This window comes from Phoxinus phoxinus (genome assembly GCF_949152265.1).
Source record: "Phoxinus phoxinus genome assembly, chromosome: 23".
NCBI lineage: Eukaryota > Metazoa > Chordata > Actinopteri > Cypriniformes > Leuciscidae > Phoxinus > Phoxinus phoxinus.
In genome coordinates, this window is record NC_136898.1 from 18,417,546 (window position 1) to 18,431,602 (window position 14,057).

Consider the following 14,057-nt stretch of genomic DNA (forward strand, 5'->3'; position numbering starts at 1 on the left):
TTTAAATCGTGGAGCTTAGAGGAAATGAACAAAGAGTAAGAAGAAAAACATGGAAGAAAGTGCACACAAGTCTCCAAAGTGCTTGGCACAACCATGGACAGAAAGGGAACTGCATGGTTAGATCAAGCACAATGGTGTCCTGGGCAAACTCGTAAAGTCAGTAGAAACTCGTCCAGGTTCTGGATCTGTTACCAAAGACAAGACAGAATGGTCCATGGACATCAACATGCTGTTCAAAATCATGCAGATTACAATAAAGGATGTCTGGGAACAGATCAAGAATCCAAGTCAAGGTGGAATCGCGAAATCATTGGATCACTGGTTGAAGGTAATTCAAAGTTGTCATCAAGAGTCTTCTTCAGACATCCTTCGATGTTGTATCTATTTTAATAAGGATTGTATTCAGGTTTCCAAAAACTGGAAGACGCATGAAATCAAGAAGAGCAGTTGCAGGTGATTGCTGAGAGCAACTGTGTCCCACTCAGTGGGAGAAGTGCTGAAAAGGTGTTTGAGATAGACTGCGACCAAGGATGTCTGCAAAATTAAAAAAAGAAAAGATTAGTCATAGGTCACGTTCCCACTGCAGAGATTCGTAGGCACCGCCCTTCCTGCGCAAAAACTGCGTCAAACCCCACCCTCTCCGAAAATCGTACACGTCCCTACTACCTATGCCTGATGACCAGTCGACAAAACTGTCAATTTTCTAGAATTTCAGTAAAATAGTGCCATGGAACTCAAGAGAGCTCCAGAAAGGGGTTTACAAACGAGAGTGGTTTGGTAATTAAATGAGTTTTCTGTCATTCAATTCTTCAGAGGTTTTCAGAAAATCTATAGAAATAGAGTTAGTTGGAGCAACGGTTGTCTTGTTAAGGGACATCAATAGCTCCCCAGCTTCTGGACTTGCCCAAATTGACTGCTCTAGGGGGCAAATAAGAATAAACTACTAATGTCGCTTTCTTTCACAGCATGCCAATGCCATCTGTCCCACAGCAACTGGACCTTAGGTCTAATTCTGAACTTGATACTACAAAATCTCTTGTGGTAAGGTTTCCTAAGGTATCCCGGAGTATCCCTACAAAAAACCTGCCTAGATTCTGCCCATCTATCTGGGTGGTAATCATATTACCCTCTTACTTGCCATGCCCCATGGGACATTTTAGTGGGAATGGGAAGGATGGGTGCGCTAATCAACTCTAAATGTCGGACAACTGAACCACTTAGCAAGATGAAATGGAAGGAAACATTTTCAAGGATGATGGTTTGGTTTGGGATGGTGGTGGAGAATGGAGGGTGAGGATCAGAAAGAACAGTTGATGAAGAATGAATGGATGAAGACATTGTCTACGCCTATATTCTTCGACAAATGTAATGATACGTTTGGTGTCTCACTGACCCTTGAGTCTATCCTAGCGTGTTACAAATTCAAAGCAAACACTACTTCTTACCTAGTTGGTTCAGAAGCGTATTTCGTCCCCCTCTCTTGCGCAAGGAAATCTGTTACCTTGAAGAGGACTTGTCCAAAAGGCTCAAAACTAATTCCTAGAGTGCACTAAAACTGTTCTAAGGAATTGTCAGAGCAGCTCTGTGAGAAGAAAAGAAGGAACGGTTAAGACATTCAACAACTTGGCGCATAAAGGACTCTCACCTCAATCTTGCAGAAGACCATCTACAGGAGGTCTTGTAGAGGATCTTCCAACAGGTTCCCAGAGAGAGAATCTTCATGCCGGGACCAAAGCCTCTTGCTCTCGACTCATCGGCGACTAAGATCAGCTGAGGGCGAGGAGGAGCTGCTGTTCTGAGCTGGGCGTCTGGACTGGACCTGTTAGCCAGACTGAAGGCAAATTGTCCAGGATGTCTCTCCTCCAACACCCCCATACTCCGCCCCTCCCTCCGCCTTGCGGGAGGGGTCACACAATATCACCCAGGATAGGTGGGTTGCCGAGGAGAAGTTGGGTGGTGTGGGCCAGGGTATATGTCATTGGGAGGGGGTAGAGGGTCCAGTTCCGCAATTCATAAATATTAATACAGAGTCCTCCCTCTTGAGGAGGGGGCAAATTCTTTAATTTTGTTAGAGGGGGAAGCGCTTTATTCACTTAATGGCTTTTATTAGTGCCTGGACTTCAACTCTTTCATTAGCTAAAGTGCTGCTATAATTTACAGGGGAAAGTGCAGCAGGGGGAGATGGGTGGGGGAAGGGCGGAGCTTGATGGGTGAGCACTGGCAGACCATTGGCGTACGTCCCTACCATCTTAAAATATAAACTCGGATCAATGCCTGAATATGCCTCCATTTCATCTCCATGAACCCAATAACCCTACCAGAAGAAACGAATGCCAGACTAAAGCGTTTGCTGATGCTGCGCTTTAAGTTCTCAATGATAACATACTGCATCTTTCAATTACGCTTTCTTTGAGAAAATTATTTATTGTACTGTCCGCATTAGCTATTGTTTTGTGAATAGGGTGGCTGGTATGATGCTTTTTAATCAATCATTTTTAATGGAAAAAGACCAGACCTGAATAATTTTGGAGTGTACACAATTTTTAAAAACAAGAACACAGTCGAAGCATTCAGTGCATCCCCATTTTCTAGATGTGCTGAAAAGGTAGATCATTTTGCGGTTTAATCTCAACTGATTTGAGAAACGATTTTGCACTGGCACAGCTTAAAGCAGACTACCCAATAACTAAATAGAAACTGCAGTGGAAAATATGTAACAGTTTGTAGTCATCACAAGATGGCCTTCTATAGGGATACCATACATTTTGATAAATTAATTTGTTGTTTGTGATTACTGAATAAGCATTGTAAGAATTGTAAGATATTCTTACAAACACTCACAATGAGCAATTACTAGCCAAGGAACACTGAAAATCATAACCTAACTTGAAATGTGTATTCACAATACAATTTAGTAATTTTCATGAGTACTTCAGGTCTGAAAAATCACTATTTAAAAGAAACGTTTCCAAATGTACTTACCACAAGAATAGCTTTTTATTGTAGTATTGTTGACTTTATATCAGCTCAAATGCAAAGGCAACAAAAAGGCTTTTTGGCTGATTAACCTGAGGCAGATTGCACCCATCACACATTCATAATGTCAAATGTCCCTAGTGAGTGGGGCGATTTAAGGGCATCAGTGCTTCTGACGGGGTGTGTATCATTCCCCGTCCGTTTCATCCGCTAAGTGGCCTGGTTATCCTGAGTGATTGATTGTCACAGCGGGGGAGGGTGTTGTGTGACCACAAGACCACTGGATTAAACCATATGAAGTGCTGGTTACGGACTAGGTATCTCAGTTGATTTTGTTCCTCTGGTAAACAATGCTGACAATTCAACAAAAAGACTTGAATCAAATGTTTCGGCAAGTATTCATTTTTAGCTCATTGTTTCTGCCTTAAATTACATTGATTTTTTTTGGCATAAATTATTGACTTGTACATTTTATTTGTACATTTACTTTATTTTAATACATTTTAGCTAACTGTGATTTGTATACATACATTTCTGAAATACAACTTAGACAGTTACCTCTAATAACATCACTTTAAATTGTAATGCAAACTCATGCATTTTCTGTAAAGCTGCTTTGAAACACTGTGCATTGTGAAAAGCAGTACACAAAAAAATGTGAATTGAATTGTCATGAAAAACAGTCACAATTAGACATCCATGGATTTTTATACAAGGGTTTTATTGAAGTTCACTTAGTTTTGCAGCCCACATTAGCACTTATTCTATAACTGCATTCAAACCATTTCTGATGCCGAATAAAGCCACATGAGAAGACATTATTTCATATGCTCAATGGATTTGTGTGATTTACAATCATACCTTATACGAGTCCAAAAATAAAATTATAGAAACAACAATGGTGCCATGAGAACCTTCGGGGCATTTAGAAATGTCTTGTTACTTCTTTTTTTGAAGTGTAATGATCATGCAAAGAATCAGTCCTTTTATTTCTTGACCAGCTGGATTACATCCTCGTCTTCTAGCACATGGTCTTTTCCGACTTTCTGCGGGTTATGCTTCACTGACGCCCCCCACACCAACGCACTGCAGAGAGAAGACAGAGATGAGGCTAGTAGGCACGTTTCAACACAGTAGCGTTTTACAAAAATCTTTCTTCATTGACAAGGGACAATTTAAAAAATCTGCACCAAATTCATTCTGACAGGTTATAAAGTCTTGCTAGTTTGGAGAGAGTAATTAAAAAAAAATAAAAACAGTATTGTCCTTCCTTACCTACTACCACAGTATCAGGTTCTGCAGTTACCGTTAATAAGTTACCAAGAACTTGAACTAATTAAATAGAAAATAAGACTAATTAAATTACCGTATATTCAAAAAAATTATAATAAACCATACATTAATAGGGGATCTCCTTTGAACAGTGCGAGTTGTATAATAACTGCAGTAACAAGCATTTTGGCAAAAAGAAATAGACATCTTTGAAAGGCTTCTTAAACAAAAAAAATGAGAAATAAAACCATTTAAACTAAATTGTTACACCTTTAGTGTTCAGCTCAAAACCCGAAAGTGAAGTGTGGATTTACACATGAAATTATGCGGTTTTGTTTTTTTAAGGCATAAGAGGAGGGTTAAATTTGACATTGTTATCTGATTCTGCCCCTTTAAAAAAATCAGTTGCAATTGTTAAAGTATTAATTGAAATAAATCAAATGTAAATTTTAGATGAAAAGCCTATAGTTTAACTTGAAATACTAAAATAAATAAAAAAAAGCTAAACAAATATAAAAAACAATACAAATGACACAAGCACCAAACAATTATTAAAATATAAACAAATTAAAATAAAAACTGTATAGCCTATATATATATATAAAAAAAAAAACGAACTCAAAATATGAATAATATAATAGTATATGAATAATAAAATAACACTTTAATAGATATTAAAATTCATAAGAGACTAAATATAACAATATATCTAAAGGTTAGAGATACATACGTGATCAATGCTTTTTCTCTTCTTTTTTTTACCAAAATGAAGGGCTCTTATGCAGAATTTAGGAACAAGGTCTTCCCAAACCAAAGGAAGTAACGTAATGTACTTTAACCTTGGAACTGAGTTTAAGATACTGTGCTCATCATGTGAGAGAAATAAAGATACCCAGTGCTGCCATTAAATCAGAGCCATTTGCTATCAACACAGATGAAAAATGACGGACAGCATAAAAAGGAAATACCTAAACACTTTCAATTGCACCTAAGCTTCAAAGCAGTCTTCGCTGAGAGAAAAATCAATGAGATCACCAGTTCCAGTCCATTTGCAGAAAACCAAAGTAAAAAAAAAAAACAAGAGCCTCCTTAAACATGTTGAATTCACTTACTATTTTAACTCTTTGATGAGGTTTTTGTGAATCTTTAAGCAGAAGTCCTCAACAGCTGTCTTTTCATCTGGAAGCACCACAGGTGACGTGTAATCAGGAAGCTGTCCTTTCGGCTTTGTGTAGCTGTGAAATATCAGTCAGTGTTATACATTATGAAGTGGCTTTATGATACATGGAGTCCATTGTAAACTTTAAAGTCTGGCAGTGAATACTACACCGTAGAACATTATAGTAAATTATTCTACATCATGTTGCTGTAAGCTTCACACAGGCAAAAGGGCATTTTCACTGAAAGTGATATTTCAGTACACAATGTGTTAGAGCTGACCCCTAATGACTTAACATTAGTCAACGAGAAGAGACTTAGACGACCAAGATTTTATTAGTGTGGGGGGGCAGATCATTAACGGCGGTTCTTTGTGGTAATTACAGTATGTCGGGAAGGAAATCCAAACGTTCGCCTTTCATCCATCAACCTCAAATATGGCTTATCATTGGAAACATGCAAGTAGCAACTTTCCACAGCTGCTTGCTCTAAAGTTAACCTTGATAAATGTGCGATACTATTAGGCACATCTAATTGTTTGTTCGGAGTGTGGAAGCTGAAGTATAGCAGGCTAACTGCATGACATGGAGGCGCCGGCACCATCACTAGCATTTTTTTCCTGATAACAGCGGAAACAACAAATTTGTTGTTATACATATAAGAGCAATACATCATTAAAAACTGAGTGAACTGAACTTAAGTAGGGCTGCACAATTAATCGCAATTGTCATTAAATCGCACTTAAACTGATTTGGCTTATCGCGATTATGAAATCGCAAAGGATGCAATTGTTTTTTATGCCGAGCTTGTCATTGATGTGCGGCTCTGTAAACGCTGCTCCATCTGAAAGCACCGGGTCTGAGTCACTTATAACATGCATTTGAAAAAAGCAACACGCTTCAAACATCTTTCCAAACATGAGAACCTCGTCCAACAAAAGACAACATTTAATAACATGCTTTTACTCCAAACTCACTTCATAAGGACAGTTGAGCACCTTCTGAGAGATGATGTGGCTTCTTAGATAGAATAAGGCAGTCGTGTGTTCATTAGTCATGATTAATCAAAGCGTTTCAATCTTCTGTTTATTCAGCTACAGCGATAGGGATTTCCTGGAATGATGCGTGTTATTGTACTTCTGCAGCGGGGCATATTTGGCGTGTCTGCGTGAGCGCCCTCTGGTGATCAGATGGAGCAGCATTAACTACCGATCAGCCGTGCTTGCGCATAAAATAACCACAGCCTTTACCAAATCACCTGCGGTTTTATTGCGATTAATCGTGCAGCCCTAAACTAAAGAGTCTACTTGTATTTGTGTAAACTCACAACAACAACAAAATGTGTTTTTGTAAAATAAAGAAAACAATCAGGTCGCACTTTCTGCCGTCGTTAATTGTGCGATTATTCGTCGGGGGCAGCCCTACAATATTTACACCAAATCACTTATTTAAATCACTTTTAATTATTTTCATTAGTGCTTGCAAGGTACCCGCTCCTCCCTAAGAGAAATGGTTCTGGCCAAATTCTAACCCCAGAATGCATTGCAACGAGCTTAGCGGAACATGTACTGGTAACTCACATGCGCACTAGTTGCAGGTAGTCCCAGATCCTTTCCAACAGGTCGTCAAAGTTCCAGCGGTGGTGAGCTGAGATTGGCACGCAGTGAGGGATTTTGTAGATAACGTCCAGCTCCTCAATAGAGATCTGGTCGATTTTGTTGAGTACGTAGATGCAGGGGATGTAAACCCTAGAGGAGAGAATAACCATGTGAAAAATCTCTTCTGAAGTGAGAATGACTGAGGCTGGAGGATGTGAATATGGTCCTACCGGTTTCCCTCCACCACATCAATGAGGTCGTCAGCTGTGGAGTCGCCTCGTAAGGTTATATCAGCGTTGTGGATCTTATACTCTGAAAGGATGCTTTTCACAGTCTCAGAATCCAGCTCACTTTGAGCACACTAAAACATAAAAGCATGATGACAACTGTAAACACAACTGATCTGATTTATAACAGACACTAAGAAACAATACAAAAGACGTAAATAAAATAGTTCATAATGAAGAAATGACTCAAGTAAAATGCATTTTTCTGGTATGCTTCTCCATATCTTAGTGAGTAAACTTACATTTCAAGACATTTAAAGACATACAAATTATGTTCATGTCACGAAGAACTGCTTAAAATCAGCATGAACTGGTGGTGGTTGAGGACAGGCCTCGACATCATTGTAAAGCGCTTTGGATGTACAGTAGTACATATGAAAGCGCTATATAAATGCCTCATTCTATTCTATTCATGAAACCAAAATTGCTACCATCTTTTCTTCTCTATTGCGATGTATATATGAATGAAAAGGCTTCTCAAACGGAACAAAAAGTGGGACAGGACTTATGTCCATCAGTAATTGATTGGCACATGTCGTTTGCTAATTGCTATGATCTCATGTGAGTGACTGGGAAGTGAGTGACTGGTTATTGGAGGGAAGAGGTTTTAATTTTGTATTAATTAATGAAAAGATTAATCTATTATAATAGACACTGCAAATGTGCATGATTAATATATATTTTTGTATTATTATTATTATTATTATTCAATGCATAACTAAACTTAAGTTATTAGCCTTTACTTAAAATTGTATTACTGTTTATTAAACCAGGAACAAAGTCAAAGTGTTTATGGAATAAAAAGTAATTAATTTCAATAAATTAAAACCTTTGATTAAATATATATATATATATATATATATATATATATATATATATATATATATATTTGTTTTTTAGGTTCATTTTATGCAAGAGAAGTGACTTTAACAATGCTTTTATAAATGTATGCAATAGTGGGTTACTAGCACACTGAAGTCGTACAGTGGCAGTGAAGTTGATTCCACCCTTGTCTTTCTTCTTGAAGCCAATGTTTGGTGGTTTCTTGTTGAGCCGGATACCAAAACCTTCCAACTCATGTTCAATGAGCTTCTTGTGTCCGAGAGGCTTCAGAACGTCCAAGACGATCAGGATAAGATTGCAAGTGCGAGCAACTGTTGGAAGGAGGTAAGATTAGGGAAACGCTAAGATCGGGAAGTGAAAGTAACTGGTGCTAAAGCACAATTAAAAAGACAGGAGTGCACTGAAAATGTCTTCAAATGAGAATCTGTGTGTTAATGGTTTGTTACCTACCAGCAATGACTTGTCGTCCTCTGCCCTTGCCATCTTTGGCCCCCTCAATGATACCTGGGAGATCCAGAAGCTAATAAAACAAATAAAAATAGTCACATTTGAATGCCTCATTTATTTTAAGTCACTCACAAAAACTGTGAAGATTTGCAAATCCACATTCCAGGATGTTGAAGCAAAGGGAGATACAGGTCCTTCTCAAAAAAATAGCATATTGTGATAAAGTTCATTATTGTCCATAATGTAATGACAAAAATTAAACTTTCATATATTTTAGATTCATTGCACACCAACTGAAATATTTCAGGTCTTTTATTGTTTTAATACGGATGATTTTGGCATACAGCTCATGAAAACCCAAAATTCCTATCTCAAAAAATTAGCATATCATGAAAAGGTTCTCTACACAAGCTATTAACCTAATCATCTGAATCAACTAATTAACTCTAAACACCTGCAAAAGATTCCTGATGCTTTTAAAAACTCCCAGCCTGGTTCATTACTCAAAACCGCAATCATGGGTAAGACTGCCGACCTGTCCAGAAGGCCATCATTGACACCCTCAAGCAAGAGGGTAAGACAGAAAGAAATTTCTGAACGAATAGGCTGTTCCCAGAGTGCTGTATCAAGGCACCTCAGTGGGAAGTCTGTGGGAAGGAAAAAGTGTGGCAAAAAAACGCTGCACAACGAGAAGAGGTGACCGGACCCTGAGGAAGATTGTGGAGAAGGACCGATTCCAGACCTTGGGGGACCTGCGGAAGCAGTGGACTGAGTCTGGAGTAGAAACATCCAGAGCCACCGTGCACAGGCGTGTGCAGGAAATGGGCTACAGGTGCCGCATAGGGGTGTGCCAAAAAAATAGATTCACAGACGAATCTAGATTCTCATTGGCAACGATTCAGAATCGATCTGAAATGTCCAAGAATCGATTTAATAAATAAATAAAATCAGCTGGCTGTTCGCCTCCATTTTTGTAACTAGCCTATACGGGACGTGAGCGGCAAATCACTAAAACAAAAAGGAAGCAAATGGATGAGAGGGAGATCTTTCGTTCCTACCATTTGCATGTGTTTTAAGTCCTGTCAGTTTGACAGGGCATAAGAACGAGCAGAGAGAGAGCCCCGGCCGCGCGCGCGCGCTCACCCGAGCGCTGTCTGCTCTCTCTCTCTCGCGCATATGAATCAAAATCAATTAATACGATGGTGTCGGGAAAAAAACTCTCCAGTGATGAAATGTTTTCTGTGTTGACAAATCTTGTGCGATATCCTAAACTGCCGAATGCATTGCTTGTTTTTTTCTGTTTACATTTCATTGTGACACTGAATGCTGCTACGTCAGAGCGGCCAAAGCGTCAACAAGATTCCCCGTACTTTTTGACAAGCGTCCTTGACAGGGCGGCCATAGCTTTTTTGCAGCTCAAGTCGGCGGTGGTGTGAACGTACAGTCAGCCGCCAGCTGCAGACCAACGCACACTGCAGTGCTTCACGAAACTCCCTGCCAACTCCGAGAGGGCAAAAAAAAAAAAATAATAACTCGGTCTATCGCTGCTTCATCGCCAGGTAGCTTAGGGGTAGGACTATTATTCATTTTGAAAGAAGCACTTTATTTTCATAACTTGTTATTCTTTAAGTTACTGTGTCTGACTGAGAAATATAGATGTTTTTTTGTCTTCACCGGTTGTGTACATGATATTTGTGGTAAACTGCATCTATTTTCAACCATTTTGTATTATGAAGAAGCACTTTTGTTTTGTTCCAACTTATTTTATAGCTAGATACTAATGAGTAGCAATTGAGAACCAGACAATGTTTTTGATAAAAGGCACTTCCCTGAGAATTGAACTTAATAAATGTGAAAAAGACACTTTAAAGTCTCCGTTTGTCATTCTGTATAGCAAAGCAGATGAGAGTAGATCATGATCAGAAACCCGATTAGAAATCATTATGGATAAAATCGAATCGTTTTGAATCGAATCGTGGCCTCAAGAATCGGAATCGAATTGTGAGATGGTAAAAGATTCCCACCCCTAGTGCCGCATTCCCCAGTAGGGCTGCAACAAACGATTATTTTGATAATCGATTAATCTAACGATTATTGGACCGATTAATCGACTAATCGTCGATTATATTGACGACTAATCAGTAAGTTTGGAATGATTATTCAGCCTTTTCAATAAGTTAAAACATTGAGTTATACATATTATAATCTTTAAAAAAAAAAAATCACTTCAGCTTTTGAAATGGTGTTTTAATGAACTTTAATGAACCTCCAACTAAACAGGTCAACAAAAATAAATCAACTGCATTGCAGACAAAAATATGTTTGAATGTAAATATCTCTTGGCAGTAGTATTAAGAGCTTTATTTCTAAAACCAAGTGTTCAGTTAGTTTAATGAAAAGCAGTAAGTAACTCGTGTCCTTTCTGCACTGGCTTTTTTGGATTTTCAAATAAGTGCTGAATTAAAATGAAGGAAGGTCAGCAGCATATCAACATGTTCACGTGACAAGCTTGCTCTTTTTTGTGAGCAAATGTTTCCTGCAGCTGAGAAGATCCGTTCTGCTGGAGTGGATGTTGCAGGAATGCAAAGAAAATATCTTTTTTGCAAAGAAAAAACATTTTATTTTAACTCTCTTAGTGATTAAACTGTTGTTTAGTCATCATCTTTACTGGGTGTTTAGTTTGAAATCTAGAAGCAATTCACACTAAGGTAACAGTTTAATTTGTAAACATTCATGTATTTACTAACATGAACTAACTAATATGAGCAGCACATTTGTAACATTATTAATTTTTGTTAACTTTTTTGTTCATGTTAGTTCATTGTGTTTATATTAATATAATAGCTAACGTATTTACCTAATAGTGTTACAATAATAAAAACAGCCCTGACTCCTAAGCTCGATCAAGCTTTATTCTATGCAAAATAAATAATCACATTACTGTATTTATATTATAATTTTTAATATTATCACTTTTATTAATGGTAGTATTGCATTCTCTAATAAAGAGATTTACAACTAGTTAGCTTCACCTGGAGATCGAACACTCACCTCTCACCGGCTCCTTTTGATCCGGGATGCTTTCTCTTAAGTGCTCCAACATATGTTGTGCTCCCGTGAAACGCAAGCTCAGCCTTGCATGTATTGCACATGACAGCATTTTTAGTTGGCAGTTTTGTGAAACTTTCCCACACCTTACTGGTCCGAACTCGTTTATACTCCGCCATAATTCGCCGTTTATTTACTGTCTATGTAATTCGCGCTGTTTTTTCTTCTACCGCAAAAGCATTTAACGGCTGCATTACACTCTAGCGCTACAGCGTCGTAGCGGTCAAAATGCGATATTGCAGGCCCATACATTGGTCACGTGAGATCAAACGACTACTCGACAACAAAGATATTTGTCGACAATTTTTTATTGTCGACGTTGTCGACAATGTCGACTAATCGTTGCAGCCCTATTCCCCAGGTCAAGCCACTTTTGAACCAGAAACAGCGAAGAGAAGCAGCACTTTAATATTTTTTTTCCTTAGGAAAAATTAACATGTACTGTACCTTATGTACATCCAATTGAATCAATACTACTGAATCGAATTAAGATTGGTATCGAATCGCAAGCTTGTGAGTCAAAATAGTGTCGAACTGTGTAATGTGTGTCAACGCCCAGCCCTACAGAACACACTATAAAATATCACAATTACAATCACTCTGCTTGGCATATGATGAACTTGTGCAAAGAGATTCACCTGAATTTTAGCTCCTTTATAGCGGATGACTCCTGGTACAGTTGTCAGTGTGGTGAACTCATAGGCAGCCACCTCAGAATACACACCAGCCAAGTTACTCAGAAGAGTGGATTTGCCCACTGACGGGAAGCCCACAAACCCAATACGGGCATCCCCAGTCTTTGCCACATCAAATCCTGAGGGAAAAATCAGGTTAGTGAAAAAACAAAGCAATAACAGACCAGTTTAATCACTCAGGACCCCCTTATAAAAACATGGGCATGAAGCTCCCGAGATCTGTGTGTGATGGAGCAGCACTGACCCTCTCCAGTGCCTCCTCCACTGCCTCCTTTAGGAGTGATGAGCTCCCTCCTCAGTTTGGCTAGTCTAGCCTTCAGCAGGCCCAGATGATGAGCTGTGGCCTTATTCTTCTGAGTACGAGCCATCTGCAGGACAGACACTTCATTAAACCGCACATTTACAATGACAATGTCAAGACAACAAAACATTTTCACAGCTTTCACTGTTATGTGAGATTTAGCTGCTCGGTTTATTGAATATCAGGTTAATTTATGAAAAGCATCAGGATTCACTATTGAATTGGTTTGGCGCTAAAGTGCTAACGGCTATTTCTCATACATTACTGTAAATGTCAACCCACCTCGTTCTCGATTTCGGCTATTTTGGCGAGTAAACTCATTTTGGCGTTGGTCCTTTCACAGCCGTTACTTCAAAAATAAAAAGTTGATGTTACTTATTTAGTTAAGCAGCGTGTTGGCTCGTAAGCACACCGTTGACATGCTTTCTTTGCCATGAGTTGTTCACGCCACGCTCTGTTCTCGCGATATTTTGCCTCTTCTCGTGCCTGACAAAATGGCTCCGCCTACTGGACAGGAGCGAATACTTACAGTTCTTCTACTTTTCCAGAGATATTTTGGAATACCAAGCATAGATGAAAGGGGTGTTCTAACGTCTTTGTGATCTGTTGCTGCCTTTAGGTGCACACCACCTGGGAAAACCCTGTACCTCCGAGTTCAAATCGGAAACATTAACAAAGCAAAATAATTATATTGTGAAGCATAATAACTACATGTGAATTCTATAGTGGTGAACAGAAACTACAATAAACAAATAAAAATCGGTTTCATTTGCCCTAAGGACAAAAGGAAAAAACTCCACAGAAAAAGTTTCTTAGACTTTCCAAGAGATACATTTTTTTTTAATATATATATATATAAAAATATATATATATACATATATATATATATTATAGGGTGAATATCAGCTAAATTGGGCCACTTTTCGGTAAATCGTTTGGGACAATAATACAACACCATATATGCCCTTTCCATGTGTTTTTATGATTAATAATGACTGTTTTTTATCATTTTGTGTTAATATAATAAACACAATAATTATTAAATATAATTATTTAGGCCCTACAGTTCTTGAAACATCAGCTGTGCCAACTTTTTTTGCATGAGCAGTTTCAGGTAAAATGGGCCAACTGTTCAGGTAAAATGGGCCAGTCAAACTGCAAAGGGAAATAGTAATTTATCATCAATTTTAATTTTAAAACACAATTACTTATACAGCCACATAACATTTAAAGTGTATTAAACAAACTTATTCATATGTGCCATTAAAAAAAACAAAAACATTTTGGGTGCAAACCATAGACTGTAAAAAAATAGGTGCAAACCCACATAGTTTTTGGAACTGCGTGTGTGTGTGTATGTGTGTGTAAATAAA

At 38.3% G+C, this 14,057-nt stretch overlaps 1 protein-coding gene across 1 annotated transcript; it reads right to left on the bottom strand.

The window, feature by feature from the left end:
- Positions 1-3,676: 3,676 nt before the first annotated feature.
- Positions 3,677-13,247, bottom strand: drg1 (developmentally regulated GTP binding protein 1). The gene is made up of 9 exons (XM_079599464.1): positions 12,967-13,247; positions 12,628-12,751; positions 12,327-12,502; positions 8,584-8,653; positions 8,275-8,444; positions 7,234-7,364; positions 6,986-7,153; positions 5,361-5,483; positions 3,677-4,062 (listed from the first exon to the last, which is right to left on the bottom strand). The coding sequence occupies exons 1-9, from the start codon at positions 13,003-13,005 to the stop codon at positions 3,963-3,965; spliced, it is 1,101 nt and encodes a 366-aa protein (XP_079455590.1). The 5' UTR covers positions 13,006-13,247; the 3' UTR covers positions 3,677-3,962.
- Positions 13,248-14,057: the final 810 nt, after the last annotated feature.